Raw genomic sequence first — 22,377 nt, 5'->3', positions numbered from 1 at the left:
GCAGTGGTTGAGAGTCTGCCTGCCAATGCAGGGGACACGGGTTCGAGCCCTGGTCTGGGAAGATCCCACATGCCGCGGTGCGGCTGGGCTCGTGAGCCACAATTACTGAGCCTGCGCGTCTGGAGCCTGTGCTCTGCAACAGGAGGGGCCGCGATAGTGAGAGGCCCGCGCACCGCGATGAGGAGTGGTCCCCACTTGCCACAACTGGAGAAAGCCCTCGCACAGAAACGAAGACCCAACACAGCCATAAATAAATAAATAAATAAAATTAAAAAAAAACAAAAACAAAAAACACAGCGACCCTTCATCCCTGCCCACTCTGAGCCCAGAGCAGACTGAACACTGAGGGGAGGTAAAGACCCAAAGCATGGAATGAAAATGCAGTCAAAGAAGGACCTTGTCAGATATATATTTGGACCCAGGAGGCAAAAGCCACCACAGATGACTGTACTGCTTCCTTTTTTGAAACTCAGTATTGCGACACTTCAGTCTCTAGGAATTCAACCTTCACAGAAATGCTCCAAAGACATACATATCAAGATACTTATGATGAGCACTGCTCGTTACAGAAAAAAAATCAGAAACAACCTAGAGGTCCGTTAGTAGGAAAGGGGAAACAGCTTAAGAGTCCACCCACATAAAAGAATATTAGGCACATGTTTAAAAGGATTCAGTAGCTCGACCTCCACTGGAGTCTATGTTCTTCAAGAACAAGGATTTTTTCTGTTTTGATCACTACTGTAAACCCAGTACCCAAAACAGAACCTGGCACATAGTGAGTGCTCCATAAATACCTGTCGAGTAAATATTTTGCTAGGTGAGCAAACCTAGTGGCAAAAGCATTATAAACATATGAGCCATTTTGCATAAAATTAAACCACAGTAATGTTAGAATATGCATGGAAAAGGGTTCATTGCTCAAGCTAGTGGATTGGTATGCAGGGGCTCATGACACTTGTCTCTTCACCTTTAGGTATGTTTGAACATTTCATAATAAATATTTTATAAGGACAAAAGAAAAATTGCAGTACTACGCACCAAATCGTTAATAGTGGTTATCTTAGGAAAGATTTTAAGGGATTTTCTCCCATTCTGACCTTTTATATTTAACTTTGTATTTTTAAAAAATTTTTATTGAAATATAGTTAATTTACAATGTTGTGTTAGTTTCAGGTGTACAGCAAAGTGACTAGCTATACATATATAAATATTCTTTTTTAGATTCTTTTCCATTATACGTTATTACAAGATATTGAATATAGTTCCCTGTGCTATACAGTAGGTCCTTGTTAGTTACCTATTTTATATATAGCAGTGTGTATACGTTAATCTCAAACTCCTGATTTATCCCTCCCCCCTCCTTCGGTAACCATAAATTTATTTTCTATGTCTGCAAATCTATTTCTGCTTTGTAAGTAAGTTCATTTGTATCATTTTTTTCAGATTCCACATATAAGTGATATCATATGATATTTGTCTTTCTCTGTCATACTTCACTTAGTATGATAATCTCTAGGTCCATCCATGTTGCTGCAAATAATTACTTTGTATCATGTTTGCAATTAGGGGGAAAAAAAACTTCTTAAAGTTACATTTTGCCCAAAGTACTAAGGTTGTGAACTTATGCTTGCCTGCAGCGAATGGAGTTAAAAGAGGGTAGAATGTCAGCTACTGTCAGATCACCAAGAACAGCCCAACTTTAACCATTATCAACACTTTGTCTGCATGTTTTAATATCACACTTGTTTATTTTTTACACAAAATATGTGATATACTACTTAAGATTTTGCTACTTATTCTGTTCATCAGCAATAGTCGGTCAACCAATATTTATTAAAACCTTCTGTGAACCAGACACTGTTTTAGGCACTGGGGCTAGAATAACAAGAAACAAAAAGCCTTTCCCTGGTTCCCAGATGCCAGCTCCCTGCCCTCTCTTGGCCCAAGCTAGGGGCACTGCTTCAGGGCTGTATTATTCTGTCTCACTTCCTCCAACTGTCCCTGAAGGAAATCTCCATCTCTATGGCAAGACTCGAGAAACTTATGCAGTAAGAGCTGTTGGACCCTTCTTCCCATGGAGAAATGAAGCTCACATTCCAAAACAGAAAATCAAAGGGGGGAAAAAAAGCATACTAATGCAATCACCCTTTTCCAGTCATAGACTCTCAACCATACTCTCCAGGAAGCCTCTTTAAAAATATGAAACAGCTCCCTGGAAGAGGATTCTATTACAAAAATCTATGTTTCACTAAGTCTAGTCCCCTGATTACTGAATGAGTCTAGAAGATCCACTGCTTTAAAGGAACCGGAGTGCAATCTCAAGACTAAAGAAGGTGCATGTTGATAGCTCAGTAAATTAGTCTGTCACATAATTCCCCCTTCCCCTCCCACTCCTTATTTGAGAATTTAAATATTCCACAAAATAAGGTGGGAGCTTATTAAAACAAATACAGAATCATGAACAAATACGCCAAGTACATTTTCAAGTTAAAGGTACACAATATATTAAACGTTGAGGTTTACGGTTATCATTATTGGGTAACATTTATCGACTGTTTCTATGTGCCAGGCAACATGATAAGCCTGGACTGTGCACTAACTCATTCAATTCCTATTTATGAGATAATGCGTTTTCCCCTATTTTGCAGATGAGGGCACTGAGAACAGACAGGGTACCGACGGTCACTTAGTAAACATACATTGGCTTAATCCACTCAAAACTTCCAGGCCCTTTGGGCAATGTATATCCCCCTTTCCATGAGGTCCTGGTGATCACAGTGTCCTGGACCCCTGGGCACCTAGATGAGGCCAATCACAGTACTTCACACCCTGGCCCAGTGTCTGGTCAAGGGGTGGGCAAGTGACCCAAAGCATAGCCAATGAGAATCTTCCCTGGGATTGCATGAACATAGACAGTGGAAGATATACGTAGTTCCCCGGCACATGGAATCTGTGGGGCCCTATGCCTCACTGCAAACAGTGGAATGCAGCCAAAGAGATTCTACGTCCCTTCCAGGCCTGAGCCCAAAAAAGGCCTGGCAGCTTCCACTTTTGTGCTTTTGGAAACCCTGAGTTGCCATGGAGGAGGTCTAGACATCTCTGCTAGAGTGTAGACCAGGGGTCAGCAGCTTTTTCTTAAAAGGCCAGACAGTAAATATTTTAGGCTTTGTAGGCCATATGGTCACACCTACTCAAATGCCTTGTGACATGACAGCAGCCCTAGGGAACAGGCGTGGCTATATTCCAGCAGAACTTTGTTTACAAAGCAGGCATCCCAGGCTGTAGTTGGCCAACCCTTCATGGAGAGACCACACAGAAGAGCCGTATGGAGAGGAAGAGGCCCTGAGATTTCACGGCGAGAGAGAAAGGCCCGCTAGCCCCAGAGTTCTGGGTGGTGGGGGCTGTCCCGTGCATTGTAGGGTGTTTAGCAGCATCTCCGGGCTCCACTCATTAGCTGCCATGAGCCCCCTCCCTGCCAGCTGTGACAACCAAAACTGTCTCCAGATACTGCCAAATGTCCCTGGGAGGCAAAATCACCGCTGGTCGAAAAACACTGGGGTCACGTGAAAAAATACGAAACTGGGGAACCAGCAGTCAACTTCCCTACCACGTGGAAGTCAAGGAGAGTCAAGAACAGGGTGCATTCGTGGACTTCCCTGGTGGTCCAGCAGCTAAGACTCCACGCTACCAATGTAGGGGCCCCAAGTTCGATCCCTGGTCAGGGGAACTAGATCTCACATGCCGCATCTAAGACCCAGTGCAGCCAAACAAATAAATAAGTATTTTTAAATAAGTAAATAAAACACAACAACAAGGTGTGGGCAGGGCTGACTCATGACTTTCATAGTCCCTAGGCACTTTTGCCTTCATCAGCCCCTTGCTCCATAAAAAATATATTTTTTTTTATATAAGTATATATATTTTTTATGACCGCATTGGTATAAAGATGAATATAATCCAGAATCATTATACATTATTAGCATACCCATATTTTTCTTATGATTTTAAAATAAATTAAGTTAAACTAATTACAATAAATTCAATTTATTAAAATTAAATACTGTGGGCGCTAAGCACTGTGCTTATAATGCCTAATGAATAATCAGCTTTGAGTGAGTGTAAAGATGGAGCCAGAGGACGTTATTTAAGTCCTTGGAACCAGCCACGCCTAAAATTTGACTCATCCCTGGACTATCAGTTTCATGAGCCAAAAAAAATTCACTTTTTGGGATAAACAACAAAGTCCAACTGCATAGCACAGGGAACTATATTCAATATTCTGTGATAAACCATAATGAAAAACAATATATATAACTGAATCACTTTGCTGTACAGCAGAAATCAACACAATGTTGTACATCAACTATACTTCAATAAAATAAAAAAAATTTTTTAATTCACTTTTTGGCCTAAGCTAGTTTGAGCTGCGTTTCTGTCACTTGCAACCAAGAGACCTGACTTATCCGGTCTCCCAGAGACAGAAGGTGGACGCTGACCTTGAAGGTGAGTCCGTCTAAAGCAGAGCTCCCACCCACTCCCACCGACCACAAACGCATCCCGCCTCTGGCATCCTTCTAGCTCTCTCTAAGCAGGACAGTTTTCGGGAAGAAGTTCCCCACACTTACACTTCTGGACAAAGTTGCTCACGTGCTTAGTCTTCATCAGAGCAGGCTGACTGCATTCTTTAAAGAGAACAAAGAGGGCATCTAATATCCCTTCCCGGGAAAGAGGAGACATCTGCTGTTGAGTCATGAAGGGTGGTTTCCCCTAAAAACAGCAAACAGCAGATGGAGACACTGTCAATAATGAAAAGCTTTGATCAATAACATCCACGCAGAGTAAATTGCAAGCCACCAACTCGACTAACTGCTCATGACACACACTAACAACATAATTCAGTGGCCTCGTTCTTTAAAGCAACATCCACTGACAGTCATTAAGTTATCACTTGTACATTCCATCACCGTGGGCTTCTTCCTCCAGCACCTCGGGAGAAAACCTTCACCAGCATGCCAAGAATAAGAAAAGGTCCTTCTTTCTTAATGGTCTGAGGCTCGTGGGGACATTTACTCTGAACCCTGCTGGTCCTGTCACATCTCCATGTCTCTGCACTAGGACACAATGATTGCCTCTTCCTCCCTGAGTTCCCAGAGGTTTGCTGACATAACTTCAGTTTAATTCACTTGAACAATCTAGGGTCGTGTAAATGGAGTGACTGCACTAAAGCTGAATTTATTCACGATCTCGAGCAACAGCTGCAAACTGGCAAACTGCATCTAGCCCACAGACATGTTTTGTTTGGCCTGTGGTATTTAAAATAATTTGAGTTATCTGCCAATATTGAAAAATCAGGAGATTTCACACCAAAAAAAAAGGGGGAGCGGAGGATTTCTGGCTTCTCGTGAGACCCCGGCAGATCTGGCAACAATGCCCCACATTCCTGCCTGGGAATGCTGAGCTGCGGCTGAGGAGTGCTGCCCCTCTGGGTAGCGGATGCGGTCTGCATTTCACTGCAGACCTGACTCGCAGCTCTTCCATCTGGCTCACTTGACTCCTTTACACTGCCTGGCCCCCAAAGACGTGAGTTTGCACCCCCTGGTCTAGAGCAATGAATCCCATGTGCCAAGCTGTGGATGGTGTGCAGGTCTCTCTGCAAAGCTGGCCACCAACAGTTCCTCTAACTCTGAAGGCACTTGCCACTGCACCCACCAAGAGTCGGAATCAATTTCCTCTCCCCGTGAATCTGTGCCATCGCCATGACTCACGTCAACCAACAGAACATGACATAAGGGATCATGTGCCAGTTCAAGGTGGAGCCCTTAAGAAGTCCGGCAGCTTCTACTTTTGCTTTTTTGGGGAAGCCATCCACCAAGTCAAGAAGCTTGGGCTAGACCAGGGGTCAGCCAAATCTGGCCCACTGCCTGTTTTTATAAATAAAGCTTTACTGGAACACAGCCATGCCTATTAATTTACACATCGTCTATGGCTGCTTCTATGCTACAATGACAGAGTTGACTAGTTGCAGCAGAGACCGTAAGGCCCATGACATCTAAAATACTTATTATCCACAGAAAAAAATTACAAGCCCCAGGTTAGACTGACTGAATAATGAAAGACCTTTGGAGAAGAGAGGTCAGTGGAAGAACCCTGAGGCTCCCCAGCCAGCAGTTGGCACCCAAATATTCCAGTCCCAGCCAAGCTCCCAACTCAATACAGCCCCGTGAGTGACCCCAGCAGAAGAACCACCTAGTTGAATGCAGCCAACCCACAGAATCATAAGACAAAATAAATCACTGTTGTTTTAAACTTTGTGAGTGGTTTGTTACACAGCAATAGATAACAGAAACAGACTGGCTACATCTGAATCACTTGGAGAACTGGAGCACTTAAAAAACAAACAAAAACTAGATTCTCAGGTTCCACCCCAACCTACTGAATTCGAATTTCCCAGGTTGTAGCTTAGAATATGTTTTAGTAACAAGTCCTCCCTAGAGAGTCAGACCTCAGCCAGGTTTGTGAAGCACTGGGTCACAAAAGCCCACCCTTCTGTCACTTCAGAGTTCTGCCACTAACTGGGAAACTAAGATTCTTTGTTTCTTCTGTTCCTTAATGAGTTTAAGCAGCTGTTTCCAAATACAGTACTGAGTCTTAACAAAGTTTTCAAGTCTGCCATGAAATGAGAAAAGATGAACACCGCATGATGACTCTTTTATAAAGCTATGTGTATTCAAATTGTAATACAGTCCTTTATTCTGCAACGATGTCCTTCCTCTCTTGGTATTTCTTAAAATGTCCTTTCTTTATGAAATAAAAGGACCAGAAGATGATATGATTTTCTTTTTTCTGTGTGTTTTTTACATTCCTTACTTGGCAAAATAGAAAGTTGGCAAACCTAGGTCAGCCCAGCAAATTTGTAAAATTTTGCTGGCTTGAAAATCTAAGTCTGCCAACCACTGACCTAGAACTTGTGGGGAAGTTCTGTTAAGTAGAAACTGAGACCCTGTCTAAAGTACTTACCTAAATGGAAAACAAAACCACTACTCTCTATCCAAACCTCATTAAAAGGGCACTGGGATAGGGATAGAGTAGGATAATTAAATAGTTTAGAAATCCCACTAGGGGATTAAGGACAGAGAGGGAATTTTAAGGGAGTCTGGAAGACTGTTATAAGCTAATGACCACTCAAGAAAAGAATCCAGTAACCTAGCAACAATCTATACTACCTTGAAGGAAGACCAGGCACATCCAAGTACCAAGCACACTAAAGCCACAAGTCCTGATAGCTAAAACACAAGACAATAGATATGGGGTCTGAATCTTTTTACACGAAGTCAGTAAGTTAATGGTCCTTGAAGAGTAGCATTTCTGCATGTAGCCAAGACAGAAATATAGGTGAAAGGAGAAAAGAAACTAGATGAAAGGGGACATTATATTGAAACCTGAGATGAATTACCATATTTTAGTATATGTTACCACTCTCCTGCTAATATACATGATTTAAATAGCACCATGACAGTCCCGGTTAGACCATATAGGGTCAAAGGAGGAACTAATGATGTAAGCCTTGATGTCTGCCCAAAAATAAGAAAAAAGGTGGTCTTCTCCCCTCCCCACTTTTTCTTTGACTATAAAAATGTAGCCCCTCTTTGTTCTCGGGGCTGCATTCCCTTGCTGGCTGTTTGTATCTCTCACAAGCAACCTATGCTAAGAAACTCACTCTTTGCCTTTTCTGTGCTGAGACAAGAGAACCTGAGCTTCAGTAAGTCCTGACACCAGGTGAGCGGTTTCAATTAAAAGACAGTGGGGGGCTTCCCTGGTGGTGCAGTGGTTGAGAATCTGCCTGCCGATGCAGGGGACACGGGTTCGAGCCCTGGTCTGGGAAGATCCCACATGCCGCGGAGCAGCTGGACCCGTGAGCCACAGCTACTGAGCCTGTGCGTCTGGAGCCTGTGCTCCGCAACAAGGGAGGCCACGATAGTGAGAGGCCTGCGCACCGCGATGAAGAGTGGCCCCCGCTTGCCACAACTGGAGAAAGCCCTCGCACAGAAACAAAGACCCAACACAGCCATAAATAAATAAATAAATAAATAAATAATTAAAAAAAAAAAAAAAGACAGTGGGTTCAAGTCCCCTCTTAAGTCAGGGATCGTGGGTTCAAGTCCAATCTGAGTTTTGGCTGAGTTCAAATCCCATCCAAGAAGGAATGCAGTTTCAGCTGGAAGGGGGAAAAACATTATCCTTACCTGTTTATATTAAGGCGAACGTTAGGGTTATGCTACACTTGCAAGTAACAGCTTTCCTGGGGGCGGGGTGGAACTCATTAGTTTAAAAAAAAGATGAATTAGGGATTTATCCACAATCCTTGCTGTTATAATGACATTTAAGTACAAGACACACTTAATAAACTCTGACATACGCTGGCGGTATTGCCCAGCAGTTACATACCCACAGACCAAAAATTGGGCGTGGCTTTGCCATTTACAAGCTGTGTGATTCTGGGCAAGTCTTTGTCTCCCTCCACATCTGCACATGATAAGCCCTTAATAAATTCTGTCATAAGTTGGAAGTTTTGGAGTAAAACGATAAAGGGGCTAAAAAGTGGTAGCACTCAGTCAGCTGAGGTTAAAAATAGACTATTCATTAGTGAAAAATATCTCATGACTTAAATGGTGACGGGGATGGTCCCACCTACACTTTCAATCTGTCCCCATTCTGATCTGTTTGAACATTCCCCAATACCACTATCTTGGGAAAAATGTCCTCAAGATCGTATTAGTGTTGAAACTAATATAACATTGTAAAATACTATTACATTTAAACCAGTATAGTTGGTTTAAATGTAATAGTATTACTATTAAATACTATTAAATTTAATAGTATTACTATTAAATTACTATTAAATAGTATTACTATTTATCATCATACAGGTATCATACAAAAATGCCTTCTTAATATAACTACTGCTATGTGAACATAAATTTATTACTACTGGGCTTCCCTGGTGGCGCAGTGGTTAAGAATCCACCTGCCAATGCAGGGGACACGGAGTCGAGCCCTGGTCCAGGAAGATCCCACATGCCGTGGAGCAACTAAGCCCGTGCACCACAACTACTGAGCCTGAGCTCTAGAGCCCACGAGCCACAACTACTGAGCCCACGCGCCTAGAGCCCATGCTCCGCAACAAGAGAAGCCACTGCAATGAGAAGCCCGCACACCGCAATGAAGAGTAGCCCCCGCTCTCCACAACTAGAGAAAAGCCCACACGCAGCAACGAAGACCCAGTGCAGCCAAAAATTAAAAAAATTTAAAATAAAATGCCTATGAGAGCATGTATTAATTGGAAAGAAAAAGATCAGGAAAGACTGCTAAAAAAAATTTATTATTACTGTCACTAATACTATTTCTACACTTATTATTAATAATAGTTACCATTTATAAAGGGCTTACCAAGAACTGGGCAAGAAACTAAGTACTTTACATGGATTATCTCATTTAATCCTCACAACTCTGTAAATTAGGTGTTATAACCTCTATTATAAAGAACGGAAAATGGATTCAGAGAAGGCAACTGACTCGCCCAAGGTAACACAGCTAACAAGTACTGGGGCCAGGATTCAAACCTAAATCTTCACCACTATCTGTATTGTCCCTTTGACTTACGAATACATAAGTCAAACAAGGATTTCTACATCAACAGTGTTCCACCTACATCAGAAACAAAAGAATTAGAAGTCTACGTGGAAAAAAAATCTGACAACATTAAGTTTTAATCCTTTGGGGTGATGGAAATGTTCTGTATCTTGAGAGGAAAGGGGGTTTCACAGGTGTGGTATTTATCAAAACTGTTTTTTTTTTTTAATCTAAACCATAAACATGCCTTGAATGAAAAAGATTTCTATATTTCTATAGGATTACAAGTATAGAAATTTCGGTCAAAAGAGTGTCTTTGTTCAATTACTTTTCTTTAATAAAAGGACAAACTTTAGTACAGAAGTGTAAAGTGTATGAAGTCATAAAAAAGGTCTTCCTTCCTGGGCAAGTTCAGCTACCCACTCCTGTCTGCACAATGGCTCCTTTCCAAAACTATCAGCGCATATGAAACACCAAAGGGGATTTTCTCCTGGAGTAGCCTCAGTCCTATATCAAAAGCAAAGGTAACAAAGAGGTTCCAAGGAAACACACAGAGGTGAGCAAAGTTGGCAAGCCAGTCTGTTACCTGGAAGAAAAGATTCAACCTGGAGGCCCGGCTGGCAATGGATTCAGCAGCACCAGCATCCGGCAGATTCCGTGCTCCATACTTGAACTTCAACATCTCCCCACTGGTGATGAAGGGAGATAGGTTAAATGTGTTCTGCAGGTTTGAGGAGGAAGGGCTTGAGAGATCCCGAGCTCCCTCAGGATATCAGGAAAGGGAGGTGAAAATCAGCCACCACGGGGTCTTGGGATGCTCAGTCTGGTGACGGAGATTAAAAATCAGATTTTTATTCAGTGTAACAGGAGTAACACTTATCTGACATACTCTCTTACTTAAAAGTTTGTTTATCTGCCCCCCTTAGAATGTAAGCTCCACCAGGGCAGGGACTTTTATCTTCATATAGTAGGGAAACATATAGCCCGGCACATAAATACTAATAGCTATTGAATAAATCACTGAAAATAAGCAAATTACATAATACAGGTATGTTGAAAGGTTTTAGGCGCCATGGGGTTCAAAAAAAAAAAAAAAAGAAAAGAAAAAGAGCAAGATGGGGGAATTGGGGCATGGCAGTGTGTGTATAACAGTGGCGTCAGAGTAACGTCACTGAGAAGGTGACATTTGAACCAAAACCTGAATGGCGTTAAGCAGCAAGCCTTGCTGATATTTGGGGAAAGAAAAGTATCCCGGGTCGAGGGCACAGCCAGAGCTAAGGTTCTGAGGCAGGACCTGGGCTTCTCTAACAATAGCTGGGAGACCAGAGGGGCTGGAACAGGGCGAAAGAAGCAGGAAGTAGGAGTGATGGATGGGTACGAAGAGTATGAAGATACTAAAGCAAATTAAGGTCACACAGATTCTAAGGCGCTGCCAGCCCCCACTAGTAATGCTGACAGGAGGCAGGGCAGAATAAACACAGGACCCCACCAAGCTTGAGAAAGGAACAATTCCTCTGGCCCCAGCATCGCCTGGCCGACCCTTCGGCTCCGGTGGAAATGGGCCAGTGCACCTCCAGCCTAGGAAGACCCTCCCGACCCCCGGAAGCCCTGGGGGCGGAACCGCCGCCCTCCCGGCTCCGAGAGGCAAAGCCGGGCTTGGTGTGGGTGGAGGAGGCCCTTCCCCAGGTCTTGCAGAATTGGGGGGAGGGGAAATTGGTAGTCGGGGGACCAGACTCACGCTCAACCGAACCCGCCAGTCAGCGCTCCACTCCGCTCCAGGCGTCCCGCCGCAGCATTTGAATCCGGGGAACGGCGTGGGCGGGGCCCAGATACGTCTGGACCAATCAGCGTTCCCGCTCCTATGATGGACAGTTGTATCTCAACCAGGCCCTGCCCAAGTCCTTAAAGGGACAGAGGAAGTGAAAGAGATAGCCAATCAAATTGTTTCTTCCTTTGACTCATGGCCAATGGGAAACGGGGAGGGCAAACCCGGCAGGGCAGGTCTTGGAAGTTTGAAATTGGCGGTTAAGCATAAGGATGCAATTTTGAGGGCGCGTCTATTTGTGTCTGGGATCTCTGGGGATCTCTGGGATCCCGGGGCCGTGTCCCCTGCTCGCTCTCAGGCCACCTGCGAGGAGGAAGACAGCTAGGCCGCTCTGCCTGGTGGTCTTGTTCCTCAATCCTGCCTAAGGTCGAAGTACTTGTTACTTTGGTAAACCAGCTGGTTCTCTGCTATAGGCTACAGCTGAGGCAGCAAATGTTTTGAGTTTGAAATTCCACCTGCCTCGATGACTGATTGTCCTGCAACAAATAGGTGAAGGTATTGAGACTGTCTGATAAGACATTTTAAAATAAAGACAAGAACTTAGTCAATTCACTAAAGAGGAAATCCAAAAAGCCAACAAATATACGAAAATATACTCAACGTCATTCGTAATCAGGAAATGAGAAAACTAAAACCACAATGAGATACAATAACATGCACCCAGATTGGGGTGTGGGGTGGGGGAGGAGGTCTGACAGTGTTTGCAAAGATATGGAGCTCCAGGCATTCATACATAGCTGATGGGAGTATAAATCAGTACAGTCTCTTTGAAAAAGAGTTTGCCACTATTTGCTAAAGTTGTTGATATGTACATTCTATGACTCACTCCTGGGTATATACCTTAGAGAAACTCCTAATTGTGTACACCAGGAGATATGTACAAGAATGTACAAATAGTACCGTACAACATCATGGCAAAAAACAAAAAACAAAGAAAAACTGGAAGCAACCCAAATATCCATCAGCAATAGAAAGGATAATTTTTTATATTGCAGTGTTTTCATACAGCAATGAAAAGGAACAAACTGCAGCTGAACACAATGACATAATGACTTTCAAAACAACGCTGAGTGAAGGAAGCAAAACAATAAAGTATGTCTTTTTATTGGAGTAGAGTTGATTTACAATGTTGTGTTAGTTTCAAGTGTAGAGCAAAGTGATTCAGATACACATATATGTGTGTATACATATATATACACACACATATATATATTCTTTTTCAGATTCTTTTCCCTTATAGGTTATTAAGGTATGTTTCATTCATATAAATTTCAAAAGCGGCAAAACAAAATAAAATATTTAGAGAAGGATGTACATACAGGTGATACAACCATGAAGAAAGCAAAAGTCCGGATAGTGGTTACCTAGGGTTAGGATGGTGACCTTTCAGGGAGTCATGTTGCTACTATGATCTAGTTCTCAGCCTAGCTGGTAATAATATGGATTTTTGTTTCACAATTTGTAAATTGTGTGTATAGATGTTCTATTTATGTATATTTCTAAAATTTGAAAGGGAGGCAGTCCTTTCTGTACATTTCCAATCCCTACACTAGATAGAACTGGAAACGTGTTATCACATGCAGGCACACACAGGCATGCACACATCAGTATAAAACCAAAGCTACAGACTTGCTTAATACACTTTTTTTCCCCCCAAACATAATCCTGGGATAATAATGATAGCTACTATTTATCAAGCCCCTCTCCCCCTTTTTTTAATCAAGCACATCTCATTTAATCTTTACTATAACCCTGAGAGGGAGGAACTATAATCCACATTTTACAGATGGGGAAACTGAGGCTGAGAGATATGGAGTGACGAATCTTCAGTTGTTCAGCTCTAGGTGGTGAAGCTGGATTTGGAACTTCTGGACTATCTGACTCCAAATCCTTTCCTCTATACAAAACCTGCTTCTCAGCAGATGTTAGAAATTCTCCCAGCCTCTGCTTTTGTCATGTTGCAAGGGCTGACCCAGTCCAGAAAAATATATGAAAATAACAAATACTTCTAATGACATGAGAGGGTTAACCAAAGTTTGGGGATGGCAAGGTGAGGAGAGATGCAAAGTGGGTCACAGACGCTGTTGACTTGATATAAAGAATCACAGAAAGGTGAGAATGTGGATCTAGTCAATGCCTCTGCTGATTTTTCTAATCCAGCCAAACCTGTTAGTTTCCAGGTGTCAGAAATAGAAGTCTTTACCAGAATCTTGGGACTTGTTCATCCTAAATTAGAATACAATGTTAACAGCACCATTTTGCATTGCCCTGAATCCTGCCTACTAATTTCCTATTAGAACAATCGCTGGCCTCTGCAAATCCTTTGTGAAACAGAACAACGGAAAAACAATAACTAAAATGAATAAGGAAATGTAAAGCAAAAACCACATTAATCCCACCAATTGTCTTTCAGAAGTAGTAACTGCACAGTAAGCATATGAGGAAAGAGAATTAGGAGGGACCAATGGCAGCGTGCCAATACTAAAAGGATAAGACACTGCCAAATAGAATTAACTGTCGTTAAAACTAGACTGACAGGAAAGCTGAGACCTTCTGTTTGTTCTTGGGCAGAATGAAACAATTACCAGTTTTATGCAGAACGAATCCATGATGATTATTGTGATGGAGATTCTGGAAGAACATCATCATCACTGAGTCATAGTGAAGGACTTCATGATGTTCTTACATTCAATTATTCATTTATTTTATTAAAAAAATTTTTTTATTGTGCCAAGCACTGAGGGTACCAAAAGGAAAAAGATACCCTCCTTGTCAGTTGTTTTTTTTTTTATAAGGTGAGGTTTTGTTTGTTTGTTTGTTTTTAAATTATTATTTATTTATTTATTTATTTTTGGCTGTGTCAGGTCTTCGTTTCTGTGCGAGGGCTTTCTCCAGTTGCGGCAAGCGGGGGCCACTCTTCATCTCGGTGCCCGGGCCTCTTAGTATCGTGGCCTCTCTTGTTGCGGGGCACAGGCTCCAGACGCGCAGGCTCAGTAACTGTGGCTCACGGGCCTAGCCGCTCCGTGGCATGTGGGATCTTCCCAGACCAGGGCTCAAACCCGTGTCCCCTGCATCGGCAGGCAGCCTCTCAACCACTGTGCCACCAGGGAAGCCCCCTTGTCAGTTTTTGAAAAGCCAGTTATAGTGGGGAGATGGAGCTGTAGGCAGATGGTGAAACTTTGTGATAATCTCCTGTAACAACGGAGACTCCAGAGGGCCCTGGCAACAAGGGAGGGGATGGCAGGTGGTATGTCACAGCACATACCCAAAACACGAAGAAAACAGAAATGTGATTGCCCTCAGAGCATTCAACTGGGCCATAACACAAGCAGAGATGCTCCAAGGCACCTTAAAGAGGTAAGAGGAATGACTGCAAGACTCGAACGAGACTTAGTGGAACATTAAGAATTGTACAAACCATGCCCCCGAAGGACAGGAAAAGTAAGAAGCTAACCCCATTCTAGATATAAAGAGACAAAGCTATGCTGGTCCCTTTGGCAAGAAAGAGTTCCTCAAGATATTTTGGCTGTGGGTAACTTCTAAGGAATGCTTCTAGAAAGCACCATCAGCTGAGTCCTTTTAAGAGCAAGCCGTATCCCAGGTATTACCTGTTTTCCGCACCACTGGTATGAGAGACACTTTCAGGTCACATACAAATGTCATTTTAAAAATTATACATGTTACTGTGTGTTAGGAAAAAGTATAGCTAGTCCATCAAACCAGGTGTTGTAGGATGTTTAGAAGTATCTTGGCTTCCACCCAATAGATGCCCTACCCACTAGCATATGCTCCCAGTGGTGGCAACCAAAAACATCTCCAGACATTGCCAAATGTCTCCTGGAGGGCAAAATTGCCCAGAATTGAGAACCACCTGTTATAACTGTATGACGTGAAAATTTCCAAAGAATACATTAAATATACTTTATTTCAACCAGCAGAGCTCCCAAACAAATCAAAATACATTTTAAATGTTTTGAAAATTTTAACTGTTAGCGCTTTCATTGACACCATCATTTTCCAAATGTTTTCTCCAAGTTTGAATGAGTTCCCATCTATGTTTTTTTTTTCCTTCTTTGACCTTAGACAAAGCATCTAACAAGGAAGAATAAGTTTGCAAAATTCAATTAAACGGCAATTAGCCTTTCTGCCATTTAATCCTAGACATTTTTCTATGACACTGGGGCTTATCAGTTAATTGTGTTTCTTCAAAAATGTCATAAACTGTAAAACATACCTCTAATCCTTCAGCCCACTGATTTCAGGAGTGTTTATAACCTCCAATCCATTTATAATACAAGAAATTCAGGCACCTGACTCACAACAACTGCTTTCCAAGGACAACTAGAAAAAAAATGTCATCAAATCCTTACACTGTTCAAGAGAATTAAAATAGAAGTCACAGACTGGGAGAAAAAAGATACATCCGACAAAAGACTGTTATTCAAAATATGCAAAGAACTCTTAAAACGCAACAATAGGAAAACAAAAAACTCTATATAAAAATGGACCAAAGATCTTAAGAGACACCTCAACAAAGAAGATACACAAATGGCAAATAAGTATATGAAAAGATGCTCCCATCATATGTCATCAGGGAAAAGTTATCACTACACACCTTCAAATGGCCGAAGTCCAGAACACAGACAACATCAAATGCTGGTGAGGATGTAGAGCAACAGGAACTCTCCTTCATTGCTGGTGGGAATGCAAAATGGTACAGCCACTTTGGAAGACAGTGTGGCAGTTTCATACAAAACTAAACATTCTCTTACCATATGATCCAGCACTCACACTCCTTGGTATTTACCCAAAGGAGTTGAACACTGATATCCATAAAAAACCTGCACACGAATGTTTATAGCAGCTTCATTCATAGTTGCCGTCCTTAGAAGCAACCAAAATGTCCTTCAGTAGGTAAATGGATATAAACTGTGGTACATTCCAGACAATGGAATATTAGTTAGCACTAAAAATAAAGGAGCTATCAAGGCATGAGAAGACCCGGTGGAAACTTCAATGCATATTGCTAAGTGAAAGAAGCCAATCTGAGGCTTCCCTGGTGGCGCAGTGGTTGAGAATCTGCCTGCCAATGCAGGGAACACGGGTTCCAGCCCTGGTCTGGGAAGATCCCACATGCCACGGAGCAACTAGGCTCATGAACCACAATTACTGAGCCTGCACACCTGGAGCCTGTGCTCCACAACAAGAGAGGCCATGATAATGAGAGGCCTGCACACCGCGATGAAGAGTGGCCCCCGCTTGCCGCAAGTAGAGAAAGCCCTCGCACAGAAGCGAAGACCCAACACAGCCAATAAATAAATAAATAAATAAATAAATAAATAAATAAATAAATAAACCCAAAAGTTAAAAAAAAAAAGAAGCCAATCTGAAAAAGCTGTATGATTCCAACCATACGGTATTCTGGAAAAGGCAAAACTGTAGAGACAGTAAAAAGGTCAGCGGTTGCCAGAGACCGCAGGAAGGCAGGGAGGGATGAATAGGTGGAGCACAGAGGATCTTTAGGGCAATGAAAATACTCTGTATGATACTATAATAATGGATTCATGTCATTATACACATGTCCAAACCCACAGAATGTACAACACCAAGAGAGAAGCCTCACATAAACCCTAATGTAAACTAGGGACTTTGGGTGCTAATGACATGTCAGGGTAGGTTCATTGATTGTTAACAAATGTACCACTCTGGTGGGGGATGTTGATAATGGGAGAGGCTGTGCATATTTGGGGCAGGAGGTAGATGGGAAATTTCTGTACTTTCAATTTTGACATCCACATAAAACTGCTCAAAACAAATAAAGTCTTTTTAAAAATTCTCTACAGTGGGCGTGGGAGTGACTTGATTATTGATTTAATAGGAGGAATAGAAAGACCTCACCAGACTTCATTCATTCAGTCACTCCACAAACATTTACTGAGTGTCTACTGTTTGTGGTACTCTTTTAGGTGTTGGGGAGACAGCAGTAGATAAACTGTACAAAATCTTTGACCTTGGGGAGTTCGTATTCTAGTGGGCAGAGACAGAAAATCAGCAAGATGTGTTATGGGGAAAAATAATCCAGAAGAGGGGCCCACAGAGTGCAGGGGAGGGGTTGCAATCTTAAAGTGCTCAGAAACAACTTCATCGAGAGGGTAACATTCAAATAAAGACTCCAAATTTGGGAGAAATCCATGCAAACAACTGGGGTAAGAGCACTCCATGCAGCAGGATCAGCAAAGACAAGGCCCTGAAGTAGGACGGAGCCTGAAGCATTGGAGAAACAGTAAGGAGGCCAGTGCATGAGTTTCTTGTTGCTGTTGTAACAAGTGACCACAAACGTAGTGGCTTAAAACAACACAGGTTTGTTCTCTTACAGTTCTGGAGGTCAGAAAAACCACAAAGGTCTCACTGTACTAAGATCGAGGTGCTGGCAGGGGTGGCTCTTTCTGGAGGCTCCAGGGGAGTATCCTTGTTGGTGCCTTTTTCGGCTTTTTGATCCATGGCTCTTTTCTCCATCTTCAAAGCCAGCAATGTAGCAACAGATGTAGCATCTTCTGGCATCTCCTGCTCTCTCTCTCACTCTCTCACTCTCTCTCTCTCTCTCTCTCTCTCTCTCTCCTCTCCCCTTTATTTGTTACGTTTCCTTCTCTCTCTGACCCTCTTGCTTCCCTCATAGTGATGCTTGTACTTCCATTGGGCCCACCTGGATATCCTCTCCAACTCAAAATCCTTAATTTAATGACTTCTGCAAAGTCCCTTTGGCCATGTAAGGTAACATCCACAATTTGTGAGGATGAGGATGTGGACATCTTTGGGGGGCTACTACTGGGCCTACCACAACCCACAAGGTTGAAGAATTCATGCAGGCAAGGAGAGTAGCAGATGAGGTCAAAGATGCTCCTTTTTAATGACTAAAAGCCTATTCATTAAAAAGAGCTGTCTTTGCAATTTCATTCTTTAAAACTAACTGGGTTGGCTTTTTCCACAATGAATAATATTGGGTTGCACTTTTCTACTCCTTCTGCTGTCAGAGCACCTCTATAATGTTCTCTTTATTTCTCAACTTCTATTAAAGTTAAAACACCTGGGGAGACTGCAGTATAGATTATTTCAGCTCTCCATGTGTGGGTGCTGAAGGAGGCCTTCCAACCCCGAAGAGCAAACTCAGCTGGGAGGACTTTGGCAAGAAAGAAAACACGAAACATGGGATGGGTAGATCCTTTTCTACCCGTGTATTCTGTTGTTCATTAGCATCACTTTTCAGAAAAGCCCAAGATCTCTATTTGGGGGCTCGTATCTATTGAGGAAGACACTGTCCGGCTTTGCATAGCTTTTTTTTCCACGGTAAAATACACATGAAACTTACCATCTTAACCATTTTTAAATGTACAATTCTGTGACATTAAGTATATTCATATTGTTGTGCAACGATCACCATCATCCACCTCCAGAGCTCTTTTCATCTTATAAAACTGAAGCACTGTACATTGTGTGCATTACACAATAGCTCCCCATTCCCTACTCCTCTAAGCCCCTGGTAACTTCTGTTCTTTCTGTCTTCATGAATTTGCCTACTCTAGGTACCTCATGTAAGTGAAATCATGCATTATTTATCCTTTTGTGTCTGGTGTATTTCACTTAGCATAATGTCTTCAAGGTTCATCTATGTTGTAGCATGTGTCAGCACTTCATTCCTTTGTATGGCTGAATAATATTCCGTTGTATGGATATACCACATTTGTTTATCCATTCATCTGTTGATGGACCCTTGGGTTATTTCCACCTTTTGGCTACTATGAATAATGCTGCTGTGAACATTGGCATACATGCATCTATTTGAGTCCCTGCTTTCAATTCCTTTGGGTATACACCTAGGAGTTGAATTGCTGGATCATACAGTAATTCTACATTGAATTTTTTGAAAAAGTGACAAACTGTTTTCCACAGCCGTTACACCATTTTGCATTCCCACTAGCAATGCATCAGGGCTCTAATTTCTCCACATCTTCACCAGTGCTTGTTATTTTCTGTGCTTTTTTTTTTTTTAAATAATAACCACCCCTAATGGGCATGAAGTGGTATCTCATTGTGCCTATTTATATTTACTTTCTTTGTTTAACAATAGAAGATTTTCATATGAAATTCAGGCATTTCTCCAGGTCACATTCATTCCACACTGTCTAATGAATTCCTATACTTCACTTCCAATAACCTTTAGGCTCTCACCTTGGAGACGACCTAATTCCCCCAGTGGCTTCCTCATCTTTAAAGCACCTAAGGCACAATTGCTTACTCTACATTTACCACACCAAAGCAGTAGCGCCATCTAGTGGTCCAGTGAGGTAATTGCAGGGGCAGCTCCCGTTTTCATTCCTGCGTGTCTGAACACAAGACTTGATTATATTTTATATACCTGGTAATACCCATCTGGTATTACCATGAAAGGCGAAATCCAAATCCGATTCAAAAGAGGATGCTTTTATAAAAATTATATAGATAGGCTTCTCCGCAAATGACAATGCCTTCTCCAGTGTCCTCTTAATTACACCTTCCTAAAATAGGAACAATAGAAATGCAGCTGACATTTTAAACGCAACTGGCTTGTTGAACAATCTGTCCAAAAAAAGAAACAATTTTATCTGTTTTCCAATCTCTTCCTTCAACCATTCTCTATCGAACCTCCCTTTCCCACCCTTTAAAGACATCCCTAGCAAATCCCATAACTTTCAGTTTTCTTCAAGTTTTCACAGTTTCTGATACTTCACCTCCGTCCTCCCCAGAATAGGTGGGGCTTTGGAGTGTGGCAGGGGAGTGGTCTTCTCTTTATGCTGTTCCCTCCCCTCCTTCTGCCTTTAAAACTCCACTGATGTTTGGAGCAGAGTCTCTCTGCTCCAAATTAGGGGGAAGGGGCCCATCCTACACAATTTTCTAACATAGGAAATGGGTCCCTACTTGGACTTTTCCAACTACCCTCTTCTCAGCTCACACCCTTAGCTAAGTTCCAAGGTGTCTACTCACTTCATCTGTGCCCCACCCAACAGTAAGAGTTCAGGCTGCTTCATTTATTTTATTTTATTATTATTATTATTATTTTTTGGCCACACCACCTGGCTTGCAGAATCTAAGTTCCCCGACCAGGGATTGAACTGGGGCTTAAACCAGGGCCCTCAGCAGTGAAAGCACAGAGTCCTAACCACTGGACCACCAGGGAATACCCAGGCTGCTTCATTTTGACCCTCTCTCTGCCTCTCCACCTTCACACCCAAGCCATCTTCCTCCCATTTTCCTCCCTTTCCTTAGAGATCACAAGAATAAGAAAAAGAAATAAATATCACTCTTAGAAAAGGAGATAATGTTATCATTAGATAGAACTGTAAACCTAAAAAAATCCAAGAGGCTCAGCTAAGAAACTACTAGAGCCAACAAGACTTCCAAAAGATAGCCCGATATAAGATAAATGTTCAGATAAATCAATAGCTTTCCATTATACTAGCAGCAACCATTGAGCTAATGTTAAAAAGAAAAGATTCTATTCCAGTAACAACAAAATACCAAGTTCCTAGAAATAAACTCAGCAAGAAAAGAGCAGAGGTCACACAAAGAAAACTACAAAGTTTGGCCACAGACATAACAAGACTTGAGTAAGAAAATGAAGAAGCATAGCTTGTTCCTAAATAGGAAGCATCAACATTGCAAGAATTCCTTTTCTTCCCAAATTAACATAAACATAAAACGCAGGATAAATAAATTGCTGTCTATCCAAACAATGGAATTCTACTCAGCAATAGGAATGAACTACTGATATATGCAACAACATGGATAAATCCCAAAATCATAAGCTGAGTGAAGGAAACCAGACAAAAAGAGTACATACTGTATGACTGCATTTATGTAGAATTCCAGAAAGCAGAAAAATTGATGGCAGATGGAATTGGGAGTGGAACTGAGGACTAATTGCAAAAGGGCATGAGGGACCTTTCCAAGGCTGTTGAGAACGTTCTATATTTGATTGCACTGATGGTTACATGGTGTATACATTTGTCAAAACTCATCTAAATGTACCCCAAAGTAGTGCATTTACTGTATATGAATTATACCTCAATAAAGTTGAAAAAATGAAGTGCAATTCCAAAAAACAACCCAACTATAGGGTTTGTGGGAGAGGTGTGGCCGAGACTTAAAGACACTGAAAATAAAATTCTTTGAGAAGCACAAATGCATGAGGCCAGGTAAGAAAAAAATCATGAGCTCAGAGAGCCCATCAGCAAGTCCGCTGACCATCATGGTCATCCTGGGAACAAGATGCCTCTAGCTCTTTCATAGCACCCTCCATCACTAAGAAAGCTTCCCCAGTGGGAAGGAGAAGGGGCAGTCTCAGCCCTTGCCTTACCTCCACCCCCGCCCCCATGCAGCCTAGAGTGAGGCTGCAAATAGCATAGGAGTTTGGTTCCTTTTTACAGAAGATGGGGACCCCAGTTGTTTTCTTCTCTCTTTGGAATGTGGGGTCCATGAAGCTATTTTTGTTCTCAGCTTTGAGTCCTGGATGCCTGTTCCAGAATCGTCCTACTGCCAAAAGGCCAACAAGAGGTGCAAATTCCTTCAGGATGCTCCCTTTATCATGGAGGGCCCCAAGAATATATCATTTCATGGCATACGAACAAGGGCCACCTGTAAACTGAAATAAATTCTAGGGTTTTAAGAGGGGAAATGTGCAAACATCAGATGGTAGATTCCAGCACACACTAAGCAGCAGAGGGGAGAACAGGCATGAAATGGTTTTGCAAACTCCCATGGTTGGCTGTTATTTAGGATGAAACACTTGAGAAGGGAGGATGACAGATAGATGCACCAGCATCCTCTGTGCTCACTGCAGAGAAAAGTATGACTGCTTTACTGTGACCAATTTTTCTGGGCATGAAGAT

The 22,377-nt window shown here is 42.2% G+C and overlaps 1 protein-coding gene across 6 annotated transcripts in view; it reads right to left on the bottom strand.

The window, feature by feature from the left end:
- Positions 1–11,430, bottom strand: part of CIT (citron rho-interacting serine/threonine kinase) — a 168,223-nt gene extending 156,793 nt beyond the window's left edge. For 5 of the 6 annotated variants that reach the window (XM_068562804.1, XM_068562806.1, XM_068562805.1 and 2 more), the window contains exons 1-3: positions 11,369–11,430; positions 10,217–10,319; positions 4,626–4,767 (exon numbers count right to left, since the gene is read on the bottom strand). In XM_068562804.1, the coding sequence (XP_068418905.1) occupies positions 4,626–4,767; positions 10,217–10,312 (238 nt within the window). In that variant the 5' untranslated portion in view covers positions 10,313–10,319; positions 11,369–11,430. Of the gene's footprint in view, positions 1–4,625; positions 4,768–10,216; positions 10,320–11,368 lie in introns of those variants that run through there. The other variant, XM_068562808.1, reaches the window with a different exon arrangement.
- Positions 11,431–22,377: the final 10,947 nt, after the last annotated feature.

This window comes from Eschrichtius robustus, chromosome 14 (genome assembly GCF_028021215.1).
Source record: "Eschrichtius robustus isolate mEscRob2 chromosome 14, mEscRob2.pri, whole genome shotgun sequence".
Taxonomy (NCBI): domain Eukaryota; kingdom Metazoa; phylum Chordata; class Mammalia; order Artiodactyla; family Eschrichtiidae; genus Eschrichtius; species Eschrichtius robustus.
This window is presented reverse-complemented; position numbering and strand designations above follow the sequence as displayed.